The 22,140-nt window shown below is 39.4% G+C and overlaps 2 protein-coding genes across 3 annotated transcripts; both read right to left on the bottom strand.

The window, feature by feature from the left end:
* Positions 1 to 346: 346 nt before the first annotated feature.
* Positions 347 to 6,896, bottom strand: LOC133983006 (uncharacterized). Its single transcript, XM_062421914.1, has 9 exons — positions 6,793 to 6,896; positions 5,873 to 5,914; positions 5,002 to 5,160; positions 4,738 to 4,875; positions 3,664 to 3,900; positions 3,233 to 3,393; positions 2,793 to 2,943; positions 2,563 to 2,647; positions 347 to 1,168 (listed from the first exon to the last, which is right to left on the bottom strand). Exons 1-9 carry the CDS (start codon positions 6,806 to 6,808, stop codon positions 1,075 to 1,077), a joined length of 1,083 nt encoding a protein of 360 aa, XP_062277898.1. The 5' UTR covers positions 6,809 to 6,896; the 3' UTR covers positions 347 to 1,074.
* Positions 6,897 to 7,381: 485 nt separating this feature from the next.
* On the bottom strand, positions 7,382 to 22,109 carry usp5 (ubiquitin specific peptidase 5 (isopeptidase T)). 2 transcript variants are annotated; one of them, XM_062421770.1, is made up of 20 exons: positions 21,886 to 22,109; positions 21,237 to 21,365; positions 21,014 to 21,080; positions 20,786 to 20,913; positions 20,209 to 20,354; positions 19,641 to 19,825; positions 18,704 to 18,798; positions 17,779 to 17,972; positions 17,480 to 17,551; positions 16,099 to 16,186; positions 15,831 to 15,956; positions 15,591 to 15,744; positions 14,719 to 14,881; positions 14,541 to 14,629; positions 11,845 to 11,973; positions 11,240 to 11,383; positions 10,997 to 11,139; positions 9,790 to 9,940; positions 9,560 to 9,644; positions 7,382 to 8,207 (listed from the first exon to the last, which is right to left on the bottom strand). In XM_062421770.1, the coding sequence occupies exons 1-20, from the start codon at positions 21,991 to 21,993 to the stop codon at positions 8,114 to 8,116; spliced, it is 2,490 nt and encodes an 829-aa protein (XP_062277754.1). In that variant the 5' UTR covers positions 21,994 to 22,109; the 3' UTR covers positions 7,382 to 8,113. The 2 variants fall into 2 exon arrangements, with proteins under 2 accessions (XP_062277754.1, XP_062277755.1); XM_062421771.1 differs by having other exon boundaries at positions 21,014 to 21,077.
* Positions 22,110 to 22,140: the final 31 nt, after the last annotated feature.

Genomic DNA, 22,140 nt, shown 5'->3' with positions numbered 1-22,140 from the left:
CAAACTAGGCCTGAGATTCTTCAAACTGTTCTCATTTTCATATGAAGCTCAGGAAAGATCTGTACAATGTATTCAAAACACTGACATGTTAATTCTGCATGCACTTTGTAGGATTGTCACGTATGTCAACTCATCACTCGTACTGAAATCACGAGCTGATTGTTCTCATAAAACCAATTTCATGACGGCTCACTCAAAAAGAAAAAGGCAAAATGACAGAAAGACAATTCTTTATTGTTCCACAACAGAAGTAACAAAGGATTTGTTTGCAAAATAAAAAAAGAAAACCAACAAAAAAGAAAATCGCCCAGTTATCACCCTCACCAAACTTTTCAGAGAAAACAAGTTGATTTTGGTGTTTGACATTTTTTTTATTTCCTTTTGTAACACACATTTGAGCTGTTATTTATTTGTTTCACTTACTGACATTTCCTCTCGTCTTGAACTGTTATTACTTCCTCACTGAATAGGCTAGAGGAGGAGTTGGTGCTTGGCTGAAGAGGTGACACTAAGCTGCAACCGTCCAATAAAATAAAAAGAGGGGGCTGGAAGCAATAGACTGTATTTTGAAGGGAAAGGGCAGTGACCATTGCTGGCAATGGACGTCAATAGACAGGACATGGAACGGTGATAATAGAGCAAACTTATTAAAGAGTGAATGGCTAATGTTTAGGGCCTGTTCAATGAAGCAGGTTTTCTGAGTTACTGGATGATACTGTAGAGTAAAACCTGGAAAAGGTCTTTTAACATCAGGCAAAAATCCAGATTTCAGAGTTTTACTCAGAAAACTTGTCCAGATAAACTATTTGAACCTGCTTCTCTGATCAGGCCCATGCTTTTGTGCTCAGTGGATGAAAATAAAACATCTCCCCCCCCCAATACCTAATCTGTACATCTGCACCAATTTATTTAACCGGGTATATTTGCAATCTGAGAGACTTATTTACAGTTTGGTCAGTTGTGAAGCGTGCCAGGGCGTTTGTAAGAGCTTGGTGGAGTGCAGCTGTGGATGTTGTGTGTTTGTGTTAGCGTCCACGCCCTCTTCCTTCACCCCGAGTGTAGCGCTCCTTTGTCTCATTCAGCCATTCTCCGGCAGAAGTCGAGGTAATCCAGGTCTGTGGGAGGTTTCTCTGAAGCGCACACCTTCTGATCATTGAAGATGACCCACCTGTGAAACACAGAGCACACACACTTAATGATGAGCTGTTTACAGACAGTTTATTGATCTTAATATAAGTTGCATGTGGCATCCAACATGATCCAAATGACTGAAAGCATAATATACTGTATGAACACATGATAGCAAGTTTTGGGCTTATTCCGAAGTGGATATTTTTAACCATTTGAATTCATTAGATCTACAAAAGGTCAGTACGATGTAATACTGTGTACACATCAGATGACATTTCACAAACCAGACCTGGAGTATGGTGCCCCCTGCTGAGCATTTCCAGTAGCAAATCATTTTTAAAAAAGACATTTTTTAGTGCCAAAATGGATAAAACTCGAATTACTCGTCAAAGAACAGAAAGCATGTGATTTGTGAGACTAACTTTTTTTGTTCTTTTTGGAACAGATGAGACCACTGGAGCCAGAATAAGGGAGAAAACGAGCCTTTCTGTCCCCTCACTTTCAGGCATTATGGTAATAAAGTGGTAAAGTCTAAGCCAGGTGTTACAGTCAAAACAATGATGTCTAAGTCTACTCTAAGATGTTGAACCTTTAAATCCAATCCTAATCAGAACAGAGAAGGAGCCAATTACTGCTGCAAGTTCATACTAGTTTGATCATTTGACCACTAAATAAAATATTGGGCCGTATTTTTATGATAGTGCAACCACCAGCGCAAGAACAATCTAAATACTTGCTGTAAATGTGTTGCAATAACAAATTAATGCTTTAAGTATGAATAAATAATTTAATTAAACACCTTCTGACCAAAATTGGTGCAGAATATAACATTTAATGTGATTAAAGCACCTGTATTGATCTGTTAATGAATGTGGGTGATTCTTAAAGTGACTGTCATCCACAGCTGCTTTGTACTGTATGAAAAGCCTTCAGTTCATGAAATCTCTGCAGCATCTGAAGGCAGCTTCACTGATGTGTTTATAAATCTGCAGCTGTGCCAGAGCAGTGCCGTTACTTTCATTAAATCAGCTGAAAATGACACCAGGCTTCTGCAGAATAACTACAAACACCTCTACACACATCTGACTCAGTATTGTGATTCTTTTTTTTTTTTTTTATGAATGACACATCGGGTTAGCAGGGCTCAGCCACATCTTTTCCAGTTTTCGTTTCAGCAGAGGTAGTGTCTTCTTGAGACACACTGCAGTGCAAACACTGTTGTAAAACATTAATTACTAAACAATGTGACTATGAGGTGAGACTTTAGTGTTATGGCTAGAATATCGTTGATCCAATCATGTCTATTATTATCTAAAGCTGTATGTGTTTTTAAAAAAACAATCTTTGAAATATGATATTTGAAGCTCTGAAACAGTGAAATATTCCTAAAAGTCAGAAACACACTGAAGTGCCGTGCAGAGGAACACTTACTGCTGATCCTTCTTGATGTGACAAACATAGTGGCCGCACATTGTGCTCGTCTCCATGCGACTGATGAATGCCAACAGCTCATATTCTGGAGAAAGGAAGGAAACCTCATGTTTAAATATGAAAAATTCAATTAAATTATGATTGTTAGAAGATGATCGTGTCACAGTCTTCTGAATCCTGAAAGTATCCCTCTAAACATCCTCTCTCTCCTCCCTCTCCCTGGGACTCACTGCCCAGTCCGTCTTTGACACGAGGTCCGGGCGGAGGGTCCCTGCCACCCTCGCTCTCTGCAGCTGATCGACCTCCTTCAGACACATCCATGGACTCCAGGTCATCCAGGTGGGAAAAGATCCAGTCAACTGCTTGGTCCAGCACATTACTCTGATTCACAAAGAGGAGTAATACTGTCAGTGAATACCAACAAATGGTTTATAAGGATTATATATTTTTTTAAATTATACTTATCAAAACAATATTTAGAAGTTAGAAGGCCAAAGGCAGCTGTTGTCATTTCTTCAGAGGCTGAACATCACAACATTTTAAAATTGCAAAAAAATATACATGTATGCTTTTTTGTTTGCTCAAGCAACCAAACCTCCTTCATCCCACCTTCTAATTTCAATTTACAAAGCACCAAATGAGGATCACCTGGATATTTGTCTTCACTTACCTTCCTTCTTTTGATCCTCTTATACAAAACGGTGACTCCGAACATCAGGGAAACTGCGACCAGGCCTCCAACTCCAACTCCAATTCCAACCCACACCCACAAGCTGAGCCCCAGCAGCACCAGCGGCCGTGAATCATCACTTGTCTTAGAGTTAGAGCCGCCTGGTCGAGCAAAGAAAACAAACCATGGCAGAGAGCAACGCTAATGAGTCAATGACACACTTTTGGGTAATATGTGCTCATGATCAGAGGATTTACACAATCAAACACAAACGGCACACACAGTTGTTGCAGGTCGTCTTATTGCACTCTGAGGTTATGGAAGGGGAAACTGTAGATGGTTCAGGAGCTGAAAAAGACACACATTCGTACTTTTCCCAGTTGTCTAAAAGGGAGAAATTGTTTTGGTAAAAAGCAGATGCAGAGTCCTACCTTTAACTTTCATAACTAGGCTCACGTTTTTGATCTGCCCATCCTGAGAGAATACACACTCCCAGGTTCCTGCATCTGACGAGGCCACAGGATTGAGTTTAACAGTGTGTGACTCTGTTGGTTTATCTACACCTGGCCTCTTCCACTGCACTGGAGGGGCTGGGCTCAGACCTTCGACCTGACACTGGAGCGTAGCTTTGCTGCCCAGCTGGAGCTCACCGGAGGGGCTGACTGACACTGGCACACAGAGAGACAACAGACGGGAGGAAGATACAGTGAGAATCACAGAGAGAGAGGTTTCATCCAGATCATCAGGACTGTGACACACCCGTATTATACGTTAGAAAGAGCAAAATGGAAATATGTTATGATAAACAAATAAATTGGAGTGGAACAACTGTATTTTAGAAAATTAAATCATGAATTTAAAGGGGCACACCACCAATTTTAAACGTGGAAGTCAGTTTAATCATCAAGAGGAGTACAACTCAACTTGTGACGTCTTGGTGACTACAAGTTTTAAACAGGAAGTCTGCGTTACAAACTGGGGGAGGGGAGATTTATAGATGTAGGTGTTTGCCAAGTAGAGAGGGTCTAATGGAAGACAATATCAAGTTAAATGATTGGAAATGTAGGATTCACTGTTTTTGGAGCTTAACCCTCACTTCATTCTGGACTCCTCTCTTAAAAAGTCTTACTGTTGTGTCTCTCCTAACTTTATGAAAGTCCAATACATCTTTTGAATATTAACTATTTATTTTTAATGTATTTTAATCCTTTGCATTAAAGGGGAAACTTTTTTTTTTATATTCACTCTTCAAAGGTTACATTATTGTTCAATAACAATTCTTGTAAAGTAATCTGTGATTCTGAAATCTTTGTTTGAAGGATCAGAGCTATTACTCTTGTTTAATGATTTTCTTCTTTTTCTTTATTTACATTAAAGAATATTTTCAAATACAGTTTTTTTCTATAATCTGACTACAAGAGGTGTATGATGGGTAGGGTATGTAGTGTTTAATGCAATTCTAATAGTTATTTGCAAATACAAATGATTTTGGCTCTGCTGTTTACCTGACACCACCAAAAGTGTGTGATTATACATTTTGCTGTCTGCTTCACAGGTGAACTGTCCAGCATCCTCTTTCTTCACTCTGTTAATCATCAAATTAGCCTGTAGCAGCCTTGACCTGCTCGCAATTTCCTCTCGGCCTAAATGAAGAGAATACATGTAGTGTAATTACAAACAGTGAAGATTTTATAACAATATTGTCCTGTAGACAATATCAACTGTTTAGTTTTTTGAAACATTAGACTGAAGTCTGTTTTTGTGACTACCTCTGCGAGGGGAGCCACGCCTCAAATACCCAATGATTAATTTCTGTCCACGTTTCCAATCCAGGTTTAAAGGGTCTTTGTTGCCCCCACACTTGATGGTGGCTCTCTCCCCTGGTTCTGCAAACACCACTTCGCCTGCAGCAGTGAGTGGACCCAACACTGAAAAGAAAGGTTAACATTCATGAAGCACACTTCATTTAGTGTGATATAGTCACAGGAGAATATTATAATCTCTGTGGATTAAGACAAGGACAAACTGATGGTTTTTGTTCTCAGCACTTTGCAATGGAACATTATCCTGTGAATATTTCCTTTAATTAAGGACAAATGATCAGGTTGAAATTTCCGGCGTTTATAGGCATTTGAGAGGAAGAAAATAACACTGCAGGCATTTTTTCACTTCTGGACACAAAAAAGCATTACACTTGAAAAGTTAATCATACACATTGCCCTGTTTGGATCTGTGGTGAACACTCAACCAACCAAATTAAAATGAGCTCAAGACATAAAGGTTTTTCATAAAAGTGTTAAAGGCTAACTGAAGCAAAATCAGAGCTGTATGCATGTTTAATATGCCATGACTTGTAATGTTTTTAATTGTATGTTTTCAATAGTGTGTCACTTGTATACTTTGTTTTTTTCTTTCTGTCTGTAACTAAAAGCCTAACTAAGAGCTGGAGTTGAAAACCAGCTAAAGCTAAAACTTCTAAAACCTCTGTATGCAAAACATCAGTACTTCAACTTTTTCAATGAGTGGAAATGCTTCTAGGTTAACTTGCACTGTCCGTATCAAATAAACTGAATACAAAATAAAATAAAAATCTACTTCACTGGCAACTCATTCAATGTTACAATAATGTTTCTCACTCACCTAATACAAACCACACGATAGTCTTCATTTTGAATGTTGGACCTGTGAAAGTGAAAGAAATGTGAGTACAAGGGACAGAAACAAAAACACATTTCTGTCATGACAAAATCATGAAAAAAGACTAGTTTAAAACAGTGGTTGATGGTGTGAAAGCAGCATATGTTTTGGCTCTAGTATTTAATTAATGTGATCAATTATACATGTTAAGGTGCTTTGCTGTAGACCCTGTTCCAAATGTATCTAATCGTTCATCAGAAATAAAACGTCTATTTTAAAAAGGAATGATTTCTCAGTGTACTTTGGTGCTAATAAGGCAATAAATTACAAAGAGCCATTCATGACTCTTTGTCCCACCCTGCATTTCAACTTTGATGTTTCATAACTTTGAAAGATTTAAGAATTAATTTCAGAAAACTGAAATACTTCAAATTGATTGTTCAATTTCTCATTTTGAAGCTACAAATTATATGTTTATTTTAGTAACTTCAGATAGTCACAACCAAAACCTGACCGGATAACCAAAATAATTAGAACTATATCAAAATATTTTTTTGACAAATAAAACGTATATCTTAATAATCTTACACTGAGATAATAACACATTTAGATTTAATCAGATTGACCTGGCAGTAGACAGTAAAGGCTTGAAAGAAACAGTTAAAGATATGTTCTTCTTAGAATTTGTTTAAGAACATTATTTGTAGGCACCTCTACTAAACTATTTCTATATTTTGGGATTACAGTCACAGACATAGAAAGAAAAATATAACTAAAAAAGTTATGAAATGTATAAAGTTATGTTTAATCTGCCATCAAGTTTGAACTACGCATTTTACGGAAAACAGACAAATGGCTCCAGAATGATCACATTAAAAACAAATATATAAACCTTCATTTCATAATTTGTTATGAGATCTTACCTGAATTTGGAGGCATTGCTGCGTGTTTGTGCTTTTATTAAAGGCCAATATCTTTCTCAATCCTTTGTGCGTCACCTCAAGAACAAGACTGCCAGGATGCAAAAACTGTAAAGGCGGAAGACATCGAAAAAGAAAGCTGCACTTTGGCAAGTTATAGGCCAACGCAAACCCCAGCCCTTTGTGGCTTTGCTCTTCATGCCTGCGCTTTCTTGCAAACTAGGCCTGAGATTCTTCAAACTGTTCTCATCAAACAATGACAATAAATACTTTCTATTCTGTTCTATATAAAGCTCAAGAAAGGTCTGTACAATGTATTCAAAACACTGACATGTTAATTCTGCATGCACTTTGTAGGATTGTCACGTATGTCAACTCATCACTCGTACTGAAATCACTAGCTGATTGTTCTTATAAAACCAATTTCATGACGGCTCACTCAAAAAGAAAAAGGCAAAATGACAGAAAGACAATTCTTTATTGTTCCACAGCAGAAGTAACAAAGGATTTGTTTGCAAAATAAAAAAATAAAACCAACAAAAAAAAAAATCACCCAGTTATCACCCTCACCAAACTTTTCAGAGAAAACAAGTTGATTTTGGTGTTTGACATTTTTTTTATTTCCTTTTGTAACACACATTTGAGCTGTTATTTATTTGTTTCACTTACTGACATTTCCTCTCGTCTTGAACTGTTATTACTTCCTCACTGAATAGGCTAGAGGAGGAGTTGGTGCTTGGCTGAAGAGGTGACACTAAGCTGCAACCGTCCAATAAAATAAAAAGAGGGGGCTGGAAGCAATAGACTGTATTTTGAAGGGAAAGGGCAGTGACCATTGCTGGCAATGGACGTCAATAGACAGGACATGGAACGGTGATAATAGAGCAAACTTATTAAAGAGTGAATGGCTAATGTTTAGGGCCTGTTCAATGAAGCAGGTTTTCTGAGTTACTGGATGATACTGTAGAGTAAAACCTGGAAAAGGTCTTTTAACATCAGGCAAAAATCCAGATTTCAGAGTTTTACTCAGAAAACTTGTCCAGATAAACTATTTGAAACTGCTTCTCTGATCAGGCCCACGCTTTTGTGCTCAGTGGATGAAAATAAAACATCTCCCCCCCCAATACCTAATCTGTACATCTGCACCAATTTATTTAACCGGGTATATTTGCAATCTGAGAGACTTATTTACAGTTTTGTCAGTTGTGAAGCGTGCCAGGGCGTTTATAAGAGCTTGGTGGGGTGCAGCTGTGGATGTTGTGTTGTGTGTTTGTGTTAGCGTCCACGCCCTCTTCCTTCACCCCGAGTGTAGCGCTCCTTTGTCTCATTCGGCCATTCTCCGGTAGAAGTAGAGGTATCCCAGGTCTTTGGGAGGTTTCTCTGAAGCGCACACCTTCTGATCATTGAAGATGACCCACCTGTGAAACACAGAGCACACACACTTAATAATGAGCTGTTTACAGACAGTTTATTGATCTTATTATGAGTGGAATGTGTGTCTTATTTGAACATTAAACATCCAACATGATCCAAATGACTGAAAGCATAATATATGAACACATGATAGCAAGTTTTGGGCTTATTCCAAAGTGGATATTTTTAACCATTTGAATTCATTAGATCTACAAAAGGTCAGTACGATGTAATACTGTGTACACATCAGATGACATTTCACAAACCAGACCTGGAGTATGGTGCCCCCTGCTGAGCATTTCCATTAGAAAATCATTTTTAAAAAAGACATTTTTTAGTGCCAAAATGGATAAAACTGTAACTACTCATCAAAGAACAGAAAGCATGTGATTTGTGAGACTAACTTTTTTTGTTCTTTTTGGAACAGATGAGACCACTGGAGCCAGAATAAGGGAGAAAACGAGACTTTCTGTCCCCTCACTTTCAGGCATTATGGTAATAAAGTGGTAAAGTCTAAGCCAGGTGTTACAGTCAAAACAATAATGTCCAAGTCTACTCTAAGATGTTGAACCTTTAAATCCAATCCTAATCAGAACAGAGAAGGAGCCAATTACTGCTGCAAATTCAGACTAGTTTGATCATTTGACCACTAAATAAAATATTGGGCCGTATTTTTTTATGATAGTCCAACCACCAGCGCTAGAACAATCAAACAATAAATGATTTTAATTAGACACCCTCCGACCAAAATAACGCAGAATATAACATTTAATGTGATTAAAGCACCTGTATTGATCTGTAAATGAATGTGGGTGATTCTTAAAGTGACTGTCATCCACAGCTGCTTTGTACTGTATGAAAAGCCTTCAGTTCATGAAATCTCTGCAGCATCTGAAGGCAGCTTCACTGATGTGTTTACGCACGTTCGTTCACTGTGTTTACTTTCATTAAATCAGCTGAAAATGACACCAGGCTTCTGCAGAATAACTACAAACACCTGTACACACATCTGACTCAGTATTGCGATTCTTTTGTTTTTTTTAATGAATGACACATCGGGTTAGCAGGGCTCAGCCACATCTTTTCCAGTTTTCTTTTCAGCAGAGGTAGTGTCTTCTTGAGACACACTGCAGTGCAAACACTTGTAAAAACATTAATAACTAAACAATGTGACTATGAGGTGAGACTTTAGTGTTATGGCTAAAATATCGTTGATCCAATCATGACTATTACGTCATCTAAAGCTGTACCTGTTTTTTTTTTTAAACACCTGAAATATGATATTTGAAGCTCTGAAACAGTGAAATATTCCTAAAAGTCAGAAAAACACTGAAGTGCCGTGCAGAGGAACACTTACTGCTGATCCTTCTTGATGTGACAAACATAGTGGCCGCACATTGTGCTCGTCCCCATGTGACTGATGAATGCCAACAGCTCATATTCTGGAGAAAGGAAGGAAACCTCATGTTTAAATATGAAAAATTCAATTAAATTATGATTGATAGAAGATGATTGTGTCACATTCTTCTGAATCCTGAAAGTATCCCTCTAAACATCCTCTCTCTCCTCCCTCTCCCTGGGACTCACTGCCTGGTCCGTCTCTGACACGAGGTCCGGGCGGAGGGTCCCTGCCACCCTCGCTCTCTGCAGCTGAGCGACCTCCTTCAGACACATCCATGGACTCCAGGTCATCCAGGTGGGAAAAGATCCAGTCAACTGCTCGGTCCAGCACATTACTCTGATTCACAAAGAGGAGTAACACAGTCAGTGAATATCAACAAATGGTTTGTAAGGATTATATGTTTTTTAAATTATACTTATCCAAGTTAGAAAACCAAAGACAGCTGATGTCATTTCTTCAAAGGCTGAACATCACAAAATGTAAACATTGCAAAATCCATTGAATAGATGAGACTAATTGGTCAGATTCATTTCTACATAGCAACTGCTTTCATTTTTATTAATTGGGTTGTGATGCTTTCATGAAGCATTCAATGCACTATGAAAGGCCACCTCTATAGGGAGCCAAATGTTTAATAACGTCTTGATAATTCAACTGTCAAAAGCAGTTACAGGATATTTTCTAAGAGGAGAAAAAGTGGAATCACACTGCTGATTCAACGTGAGACTGAGACAGTAACTAATAAGAAGGAGGAGCACAGTAAAAAGCTTTGTTTAGTTTCATGTGTGGTGAAGGTTTGAGAGTCACCTGCAGCTCTTTGCCTAACTGATTCACTTTGTAGTTTTTCACTTTGTGTAAAACTGATCCGCAGACAAATATGCAGCAAAACAAAAATGTTTGAAGTCAGTTTCTGAAGAGCGTCTACTTCAGTAAAAACCTAACTTGTAAATTAGGCCACCACAACTGACTTCACCTCATAATTGGCTTAAGCTGCATCACAACAAAATCCATAATCCATAGAGAAGTGTTAAGTCAGTCACCCGTTGTTTACTGACAACTTTTAACAGCTATTCTTGTTCATCAGCAATACTTTGTTATATAATACACTACTTTTTTCTACATTTCAACATGCCAGCAAAACAATAAATCTACGAGTACAAGCAAATCTACGACAAATGCCTTATCAGATAATAATAAGACAGCTTTGCTTACTGTGACTTTAAACTGACACTAATTTTGTTGAGCTATTAGAGTAAAAGTCTCCGAGTTTCATTACGGAGTAAAAAGGGCACAGCTGTGCCTGCCTGTATTGGCACAGTTGTAGTTTTAGACTAGTGGCCTGTGAAATTAGTTAAATCCCAATCTTTAAATTGGACAGAGATTGATTCTAACCGTGGCTCGAAGTGCTTTGGTTGCCTGGTCTCGGCTGAAACCCATGGAGACGATGGTTGCCAGGTGCTCCTCAGAGAGGCTCTCTGTGGGTGTGGTCCCGGCGCCAGAGCTGCAGCCTGGCAACACCAGCGGGGCAGAGAAGTCTGCAGCCAATCAGAAAGAGAAGAACATGAATACTGAGAGGAGCAGTCCAATTGATTGATGATGATTTGCTCACTGGTTTGTTCCCACTGATCTGCACACCTGGGTCATCCATATGGCCCATTATCCAATTCATGGCAGCATCGATTCCAGTGTTCCCAGTGTAGTACACCGCTTTCCTGCAGGCCTCCAGTGGGAATCCCATTTCACATAACTGGGACACAGTGGAGTCATCAAGAACTGGAGCTGAGAATGTGTTGAGAGGAAAGAGTTGAATTACTTGGATGAAGATCAATAAAGATGTCTGTTCTTCTGTTTTCATTTTTAGTGGAAATGTCTGTCATTAACAAATGGAAGAACAATATTTTCTGGTTTTAAAAAGTTGACAAAAGGCAAAAATCATAAAAAATATATATTGAAACATCAATTCATAGGGTTAGCAACAGCAAAAACGGAACCAATAAGATACGGCTTCTGTAATACAAACTACTATGAACCTCACGTGATGCAAAAGTAAACAAATAAAAAGGCAACACGAGGACACATGAAAACAGAAAAGGCAGAAAAAAAGAAAAGGAGGAAACAAGGGTGGACATATAACAGTGTCACCGAGGAGGAAGGAGAAGATCAGAAATGACAGACAGACTGACACAGCAGTGGGGAGTAGAGCGAGTCGTCCTCCTCGTTGCCATGGGAACCCAGGATACCTTTAACCTCCACATCTGGGGTCATGAGTGGGGGCGGGGCCACCTCTGGTAAAAGCTCCTCCCCAGGCTGCTGTCCCATAGCACGTAGCGCACTCAGGTCCAGAGTATCAGGAACGTCGATGCTCACGTCTGCATAAAGCAAAAAAACAGTAAAATATTATTTCATCATCCACCATTATCTAGGATCCTGCACCATTTCAATGTGAAAGTTCAGTACATTTTCCTCACCCCTAACTTCTTGACAATATCACAAAAATTGTAGCAAGTATAAATGATGATGTACGACAAAGTGTCTCAGTTGGTGCCGCCCTTCATTGCTCAAACACTCAAAAGTCCCACATTAGCAAAATGTTGAGTCAAGTTAAATTTGATGCAATTTTATCCTTTTTTTCAGCTCGTTTTGATCCCCCCACAGACCAAAAGCAGAGTTCACCCAATTACATTAAAGTACTTTAAACAAACTGGAGGAAGCCGATCAGTCAGCAGCTTCCACATTCTCCACAATTTGACGTCAACAAGCTACCAGAACGTGAATGAAAACAACAATGTGTGCAAATCCATTACTCAGGAAATGGACTAAGTTGTTGTGTGCCAGTATGATAGCAACAGGAGGAAATAACTACCCAGTCGGAGTTGAGTTCATATGCACAGATGTGAATTAATACCTCTCATCTCTCCTTAGAAAACTGGCTAATGTTGGTCGTTTAAGTTCAATAATTTTATTTAACAAATAGCTATTTTTTATCCAAAATTTCCCGGAACTACAGAACCAGAGGAAACAATCTCAGGAAGTAAAATTCCCTTCTGCACCTCCTGTTTGTGTTTCCACCACATCTGAAGAACCATGAAGATCAGGCGATTTGGCCCACGCTGGATATAAAAATGACTTTTATTCACACATGAGGAAACAACAGCACAGAGCCATCACATTGTTCTCTGATGCAAAGGGGGAAAATTACATAAAACTTCAGCGTGCCTGTCTCGACAGTGGACGACCTGTTGAGTGTTTTACTGTCATTATTTCTGCTTTAGAAGGTAACCACAGTGAAATAAATGTGTATTTCTCTTATTCACTCGCGCTGCTCTACCGCCCTAAGCTCGCTTGACCATCACTGCTGCCTCTGCATTCACTCTAGTTTGTGATGGAAGAAAACAAAACTTTCCGGGTAAAACTTTCTGATTACTTTACAAGAGAGATTTTCTGTATTTTGCATTTTGTCTGTGCTCTTCATTTCTCTTGCATCTTTTGGTTGGGAAAAAAAGTGATGTCATGTATTTCCATGCATCAATTACGATTAAGCAACATTTGAATCAGAAGACAAGGACAGCTGTGGGGTTGTCTGTGCGTGTTACTGGGTCACTACCAACCAAATCTGAGCTCAGTTTTTGACTGAGTTTGAGTATTTTCATAAACAAATTATATGTACAATATTTCCAAACCATAATTGTAATAGTTTTTTCTTCATTCATTCATTTATTTACCGCTTGTCCTCTGGAAGTGGGAGCCATGTCTTGTTTAATAGTGAAAAATTTCAGCTGCTATCAGAATTCAAATTTAACATTTAAAAAACGTGTAAGGAAGGTCAACCACACCGTGAAGTGTGGTCTTGCTTATTTCAGATTATATATGTACAAAATGATATTCTCCCGTCTGTCATACTGTATCACAAGCAGGATTAACCCCCCTACATCAACTCTAGTCCACCTAAAAACAAACACTTAAAATCATGGACAAGAAGCCCCACAGATATCACCACTGCCTCATTATTCATAAGTATAATCTCCTCACACTGGACAACCTCAGACTGTACAATGACGCCTGCCTTGTTTTTAATATCCGACCTACACGGTCTGGCCCCTCTACCACTGAGCCAGTTTGTGGCCAGAAAGGACTATTATAGAAGGGATTGTGTTGTTCCTTTACAAAGGAGTACGTTTGGATGTTAAGCCTTCTCTGTCAGAGCCACACACTATTGAAACACTCTCCCCACATATAAGGACTTTTCATTTTCACTATTCAAAAACAACAACTCTGAACCAACTCAAAGAACACCAGAGCTGTATTTATAACTAAATCTCCAGCTTCTGTGTGTTTCACTGTTAAACTCTATGTGGAAATAGGTTTTATTCTCTCTTTTTATTGATGATGTGCTTTTTATATTTCAAAATGTCATGTTTATTTTTCTTTTCTTTTTCATTGTGCTTTGCTATGTTGTTGACCTGCCCGTGGACTACAGGTGTAAACTACCCTCTTGGCTAACTCTGACCCATTTATATTGCAGTGTACACTAAAATGCTCATTGATGTGTACTGTCCCTGCCAAATAAATATTAAATAAAAAGAATTAAAAAATAAAAAATGATTGGAACCAAAAATTCAATTTTAACAGACACTGTTAGGTCCATCAGGATCAAGTATTTAGTCTGTTGCTGGTATCAGAGATTTTAAATGACAATGAGCTTCGACATGTGCTGTATGTGTATCAGGGGTGAATACATTCCTCCACTCAACCTTTAATCCAATCCCAAAACATTTCAACACCTGGACGTAATCACATTATGTTTTGATACTTTTTCAGATCCTCCAGATGATTCTGTGGCCTAGTTTGTCTCAGTGAGCTGATTTTACAACTCTGAGAGGAAGTGATGACCATGCTCGTGTCTTCAACACAAACACTGAGTGATATGTTTACTCACCCAGTTTCTTGGGGACCCAGTCAAGGCCAAAGGTGAACTTCTTGATCTGAATAACCAGATGGTCGGGAAAAGAGGCAAAGCGGGTCGTTCTGACAAATTAGACAAAAGCTGATATTAATATTAAGATTCGCTTCTAATTAATCACTTTCAGTGTGTGAGTGGATGTCTCTTTCCGTACTTGGTAGCAGTAGTCTTTGCCTGCACAGCTGAGCTCCAGAAGTCTGTGAGGATCTCTGGTTCACTGAGGGCCGCCATGCAAGCTGTGAAGGGAATTTGCGCACGTACTGTAGGGGCTGATGCGTCCCCTTCATCACGCCGGCGCTCTGCCTCCTGCAGCTCTTCTGTTAAGAGAGATGTATACATAATTGAAAAAAGTAAAAATGTACACAGCACTGTGTTCAATCAAAGCAATAAAAAGTATTAAAGATCCTCTCCAGACATGCATTAAGACATATAAAGATACTTTGCTTGGAACAATAACAACATGTGTCTATGTATGTGTGTTTTTTTCTCACAGAAAAACGCTGGCAGGGAGCTGGGGAGCTTTTTTGATGAAGCGCTGTGCACGTGTTTTGTTTATATGACAATAATATCTTAACACATTACCACTTTAACCACCGTTGTATGATAGACTAGCATCGCCTCCTTGCCATTTATTATCTATTTGTTATTCTAAGGCTACCATCTATTTGTTTGGCTTTTTGTTCTCCCCTATGAGCACCGAATTGCACCCATCTAATAAATGACTGGCTGCCTGAAACGACAATGACAACACCAGCAACTTTCTGAAAAGTTCAGAGATTTTTAACAAAAGCGCTGGGAGTAGCTGCACAAAAAAGATAACTCTGAAGTTGCAAAGCAGAAAAGCACAGCCATGGCGCTCCAGATATGTCTTGTGGTATATAAAAAATACCACATGGACATGTTAACAAGGTTAAAAACTTGATTTTCACTGGACACAATTCATTCAAGTATACAAAGCATGTGCATCTAAAAAGGTATGGGAAACATTTTTACCCCATTAGGCGAACCTAGCTATCAACCCCTCACCTGTGTTGGTAGCCTGGTCTATGGGCACCGGCAGCTGGACCATGTAATCCACCCGCTGTGTGTACTTGGTTTTCTCTGATTGCTGACATACAATCTTCTCCTCCACCAGGAACCTGAAGGCTTCAGATGGGTTGGCCCCGGAGCGACAGTTCCTCTGTGAGTGAAAGGAAATAATAACAATAGTATAAAGGACTAGAGCTGAGGACAATGAAGAGAGGCAGAGTGAGAGCACAACTTTACCTCCACCATGTTTATGAAGTGCAATAAAAACTCCTGAGCATCCTGTTGGCGATTGGTGGAGAACTCTGGGTGGCCCCGCCCAACAAGTGCTTTGAACATTCGTGGTGCTATGCCGATTTGGTCTCCCTGCAAACATGAATACCCAAGTTTGTCAACGATGAGAGCTTTGGCGGACCACATTCTCAGAAATTTCAGAGAGTAAATCCCAAACATCGCAATAGATATCTGTAAAGACTTTGAAATCCACTGGATGATTGTTTCTTCTTACCCTGGGTTCAGATGCACCATTTTCATCTCCAGGGTCTGGTGCTGGTTTGGAATACTCTCCTGACAACAGACCGTAGCCGAGCTTGGCTCTGCGATAAACAAACAAAGCTGAAATCACTGCACATTCAACAACACACCAGAGGAGGAGGATTTGGATATAGGCCTAGATGTATTTTAGTTTTTCAAATAATGGGGTACAATGTCTAATAAGGGAAAAGACTTTGATATGTCTCTTGAGAGGACAAACGTTTTTGTGCATGAAGAAATGTAGAAGCTGTGTTTGATTAGGCCATACACACGTCACCTCTGGCAGATTTAAAATTGAATTTTACAGTAAGTAAAAATATGAGATTCTTATATTTGTGAACTTATGAGAGACGTGAAAAAGGCCTCAAGTCACTTTGTAGCACATACCGGTGCAGCTCATATCAGACTACGGTTTCACTTTTGTTTTCACAATAAAAGGCTTTGTCAGTGAATAAAATCTCCTTTCTACTGCAATGGCATAGAGCTCAAATGGCAAGAGGCCAAGTGTCATTATAAGTCTGGCTAAACTCTGCTGATCAATAGAGCGTTCTGATTCAGGAGCAGAACCCACATTCAAAACAAAAATCACATTTGAACATGGATCTGCCTAGAGAGAGGTCTGTAATTGGGTTTGTGGTTGACAGCTGGCAACGCTATGAGAATGTCGATGTTTATGTGAATGTTTTCTTTAATCTTCTGTGCACGACAGCAACATTTTCAAGTCAAAATGTGAAAAAATACAGGATGTGTGTGAATACATGGGTGTAGGAAATAGGGCTGGGCGATAGCATGATAAAATGTTTCATGTCAGTCAATATCAATTAATCATTTTTAATTACCTATTTTTACTTTTACTTACTTTGAATTTAACTACTTTATTTATCAAACACACAGGAAATAATTTTTATGTTATCACAATAATAAAAAAAACGCACAAATAAATAATTTATCCACAACATCTGTGCTCATTTTCTCACTCTATGCTGTCAATGGTGCAACCGAACAAAACATATGTTAAACGATTGAATGTTTGACTCGTGGTGCTATCCATTATCCAAGGATATCATAGGCTGTTTTGAGCCAGGGAGGGATCATGCATGGGGTTTGTGCATGAAACTGAGCTTTACATATTCGTTGTCATTGTTTTATCGCCCAGGCCTAGTAGAAAGTGAGCTAGGAAATGGAGTGTAGAAAAAGAAATCACTTTGGAGTGTCTAATATTTTTCTTACTTTTCTGATATAGTACTGATGATTGTTTTCAAGCATCTATAGGTATACAACAGCTTCTCCTAAACAAGCAGTTCAACTTCTTTAAGCTTTGTTACATTAGGTAGAAAGTTGTAAAATACACTCACACTTGGACTTTGAAGTCCTGAGTGGGGTCACTTGGGGCATCATCAATAATCTTGTCGATGTTAGACACATACCTGGAAAACATGGATAAAAGGTTATGAAACAAATGTCTTTACATTCAATATTCCACTAGTACTATTATTGCTGTTGAGTGGAAGAACATTTAAGATTCACCTCTACACAACTGTAATATAATATTTTTTGCAGCGAGCCACAGGGATGAAAATTGTGCTTTATTACATAAGTTAAACATGGTTAACGTAACAAGCTGACAGTGCAGGAAGATGGAGGCTGTACTGACTTGCTCTGGAAGTCTGGAACGGTGAAGAGCACTTGCATGACAGAGTTGAGGTAGCAGCTGTTGCCCAGGTTTTTCATGCCTGTCAGGCCCGAGCCATACAGGGGACGTAGGGTAGTCCCAGACTCCTGGATCACCTCCCATTCCCCCACACGCTGGTTCACAGCAATCTCCAGCTCTGTCATAGTCCGCTCAGTCTGATAGCAGAGAAGTAAAAGGGATAAGAGACTGAAGGATGCAGGGGACACACAAATGGAATACGGCAACCTTCATATGCGAAGGCAAGTTTTGAAAATGATGAGGAAAATCAGCCAATTTAAAAGTAGTAAAGACACCAGGCAGATGAGTAAGAAACTACAAAAGACATCATCGCAGTTGTAAGTGCTACGTCTTTTCCTCCACTGTAGAACAATTCCTCCACCCCCTGCCTGTGCCACATCATTAAGTGTGTGTGCAACAATACATTAGTGAGACAAGAAACAATGCAGTACACAGTGAGAGGTTCAGAGATCTTAGACTTCAACAGCTGTGTGATTTGTACTTTGCGAAACAGGAGAAACAAGTGGCAAAGAAATTAATGGCAGCAGGGAATCTGAAGACAAACAGGTACGGGGGAAAATATGTGAAACAAAGAAAAGTATACTAGGCAAATATGATACTAGGAATGTGGTGAAAGTAAGAGCACACAAGGATAGGTATTACTATACTATTATAATCCATCAGTGATCATACTATAACAACAACAATAATAATAATTATAAAATTAAATATCTCTGGCTAAATTTGTAACTGAAGGTGAATCAGAGGGCTGAGCAATACCTCTATCTACAAGATCTTGTTCAGATGCTGAAGATTAAAATGACAGGTTAAGTGACACAAAATGAAAATAGTTTTGTTCAACTACAAAAATCAGAAACACAGAACTTGCCTTCTCCATGGTCATCATGTCAATGCCAAAGTGAGATAAGTGCTCTGGTAACTTGGAATCCAGTACCATGTCGTCCTCATCATAGGAATACACATCTGGACAAAACAGTGGTGGAAATTGAGGGCAAAGAAGCAGTAATAATCAGTGTTGGGCACGTTACTTTGAAAAAGTAATTAATTATAGTTACACATTACTTCTCCCAAAAAGTAACTGAGTTAGTAACTGAGTTATAGCAATGTCAAAGTAATTAATTACCAGGAAAAGTAACTATTATGTTACTTTTTTAAAAATTGTTCAAATATGTCAAATTACTTGGCTTCCCCAATCAACAACAACTGGCCCGAAACGCGTTCAAAATTAAATTATGCTTAAGAAATGTACTAAAAAGAAGTAAATTGTACATGTAGTAAATGTGCAGCAATTTAATTTTATTCCTCAAAAAGCAATAACAATATAAACTTCTCTTAATATAACAATGAAAAATTGTACTGGAAATGAATAAATAAATAAAAACGTCCGGTGACGCGCAGTCACTCTATACAGTGCACTCTTGATCATCGATCCAGATTCCGGGAGATTGTGTCTCATTTGCGTCCTACTCTGTCTTTGGTTTTGCCTCTAAGTGCAGCCGCTCTTTGGCAGGGAGGCACAGAGAGAGAGAGAGAGAGAGAGAGAGAGAGAGAGAGAAGCGTCTGTTCGGGTGAAAACCGCTTCAGTTAGGTCTGAAGAAGTAACGCCGCATTTTTTTTGGCAGTAACGGTAACGGCGTAGTAGCGGGGGAAACAGTAATTAATTTGATTACTCGTTACTGAAAAAAGTAACGCTGTTTATTTATAACACCTTTATTCCCATCACTGGTAATAATATACATACTTGCATGTCATGTCCTGATATTTCAAATTTTCACCACAGAAAAATTATCCATTTGTTTTCTCACCTGCACCGTCGGGAGTGATGGTACCGAGTTTGACAGCAAGTGGGTATCCTGTTTCCTGGAAGTGGAGCAGGGCGTGGTTGTTGCCTCCAGTGCCATCAAAGTACCTGCGACCACAGAGCACTTTGCCATCCGTCAGGTTCATCCAAATATTCTCCTGGAGGTCACACACCTCACACCGCCAGCCACTAAGATGGAGAAAACACAAGTAAGCCCTCTAATATATATGTGTTCTGAGGTTTTGACAAATAAAACTTAACAGCTACAAATTGTTTTATTACTGCAGACACAAAATTATTAATGGACGAATACAATCATGGATCAATGGATCCTAAATATAAAAAGCATTACTGTCTAGACATTTCCTTCACTGAAAATAATATACTTCTGCCACTGCTAAAGATTTTGTAGTATGTGTATCTTGTGTATATGGAAGTATCATATTTGCATATTTTGTACATTCCTTTATCAATTTGGAGTATAATTTCTCATAAGCTTTACTTATAAAGTCACTTATCTGTGAGAAACAGCATATTTGTATGTAAGCGAAAGCTGTGAGCCCTGGTCTCACCTGGGAGGGATCTTGAGCCCATTGTCAAGCTGTTTAAGGTCAGCAGCATGCCGTGACTCCTGTCTCACCTCCCCGTCCCACTGTTGAATTTGCAAGGTATGAGACACTGAGTCGGCTGCCATGATACCCGCCATTGACAGGGACACCTTGAAGAACACAGAAAATGAGATTTCAGACAAAAATTACACCTCAGAAAGAGCTCATGATGAAACTCCTGAACTAACTGGTCACCGAGAGAAACACAGTTTAGTGTCTATTTATCCGTGTACCTCCCTATGTGCATGTGTCTCAATACTCTGATATTAAAGAATGTATTTACAACATTGCAATCATTACATTTATTTTACAACTATTTATCTAAGTATTTATGAGATGTTCGATGTGTATTAAACAGCGGGAGCATTGAGCATCCACAGCAAATTCCCCTCTGGGACAATAAAGTTCTTATCACATCTTTTTATTTTTATTGAAAGTGTGCCAGTGTCAGTTCTGTAGAGTAGCCTACTACGATTGTGACAAACCGGAATCTGAACAAATTGATAGCATTTCTGTGACCAGAATACACACAAAATCTCACCCGCTCTCTCACAACGTCAGGCATGGTTCCAAGATCCTCTGCTGTCACTTCCTGTCTGTCAGGTAAGATGACAACCTTTACATCCTCCTCATACTGCTCCTGCTCCACATCAAAACCTCCTGCAATCCCTGGACAGACCAGAAACAGAACCGTAGACAAACACTATGAGTCACAAAAGATGACGCCCATATTATTTATATTTATGCAAATACTCTTCAACGCACACACCAATAGCCAGTCTGGTGGGCTTCTTCTTAGGCGGGTGTCCAGATCCGGAGTTGTTGTCGTCTTCCTTCTAGGAGAAATACACATGTAATGAGCACTGGGAGTAATTTAGTGTACATGGAAAGAGATGGTGCTGCAAATTACTGTAGGTGTCCAAAGGGAGATGCAGAATTAACCACCACTATAAAGAAAATAAATCATATAAATAGGAAGATATGAGGTCCACCTTAGCCTTGCGAGTCCGGGTGATGTGCAGGTAGGCTCTCTGGCCAGCCCGGGCATGGTGCCTGTCCACATACTGACTTCCAAAGCCCAGGAAACTGTTCATGCACACATACAGGCCTCCCTCACTCTCCTGGAAAAAAAATTGTTGCAGACTGTTGTAATGTCTCACCACCCTGAAACAACACTGGGAAGTTTAGGTTGGGAGCAATGTGGGTGTCTGTCCATGTCACAGCATCAGTTATCATTATATTTCAACCTCTGACGTTTGCTAATCAACTCAAAACGTCAACTATGTAACGTTAGATTGAGATAATGTGTACTTAAAATGTGACAGGTGCTGCCACAGCCGCCTCAATGGACCACAGTTAGCTTGCTAGCTCGTTTTGACAGCATACCCGGTTTAAGTAATACAGCTAGCTAGCAGGCTAGAGCAGCTAAGCTTTCATTACAGTGCAGTATTAGCTTAGCCTAACGTTAGCTTGCTAGTCAGTCGAAACAGGAACATCTAGGAAAGCCAGTGAGTTATAAGTAGGACAGCGCTGACAAAACGTTACGTGTGACAAATATAAGAGAGGGGAAGAGAGTGGGGGAATGAAAGGACGCTGTTTGTTAGCTGACGGTTTTATTTGCAAGAGGTAAAGATGGCTCACCGGCGAGGAAAATGACAAGGCGCATTCGTCTTTGTGGACACGGTCCCCGGGCTTCGGGACCCGGATAGTGGACAAAACCGACATCAGAACCTCTCCAACATCCGCCATGACTAGCTAGCTGGTTCCGCCTTTCAGTGGGACACTTGCTCCTCGTGAGTTTGGACCCCCAGCCTCTTGATTCACCGGGTCGGAGAGTGTGTCCGTTGTCTAGCCCAACTGCTGCTGTGTGTGTTTGTCTGAATGAATCATGAGCTG

This window comes from Scomber scombrus, chromosome 7 (genome assembly GCF_963691925.1).
Source record: "Scomber scombrus chromosome 7, fScoSco1.1, whole genome shotgun sequence".
NCBI classification, from domain to species: Eukaryota; Metazoa; Chordata; class Actinopteri; order Scombriformes; family Scombridae; genus Scomber; species Scomber scombrus.
Note: the sequence above shows the minus strand (reverse complement) of the source record. Positions and strands in the feature narration are given on the sequence as shown.

Bases quoted from the DNA above. Each gene is read 5' to 3' on its own strand.
- LOC133983006 (XM_062421914.1), bottom strand. The intron at 4,876-5,001 runs GTAGTCACAAAA...CTCTTCATTTAG, and splicing joins GCGTGGCTCCCCTCGCAGAG to GCCGAGAGGAAATTGCGAGC. The intron at 3,394-3,663 runs GTAGGACTCTGC...TTGCTCGACCAG, and splicing joins CCTAGTTATGAAAGTTAAAG to GCGGCTCTAACTCTAAGACA.
- usp5 (XM_062421770.1), bottom strand. From the start codon at position 21,993: ATGGCGGATGTTGGAGAGGTTCTGATGTCGGTTTTGTCCACTATCCGG. The intron at 17,973-18,703 runs GCAAGTTCTGTG...CTCTGCTATCAG, and splicing joins ACATGATGACCATGGAGAAG to ACTGAGCGGACTATGACAGA. The intron at 17,552-17,778 runs GTCAGTACAGCC...CATGTTTTCCAG, and splicing joins GTTCCAGACTTCCAGAGCAA to GTATGTGTCTAACATCGACA.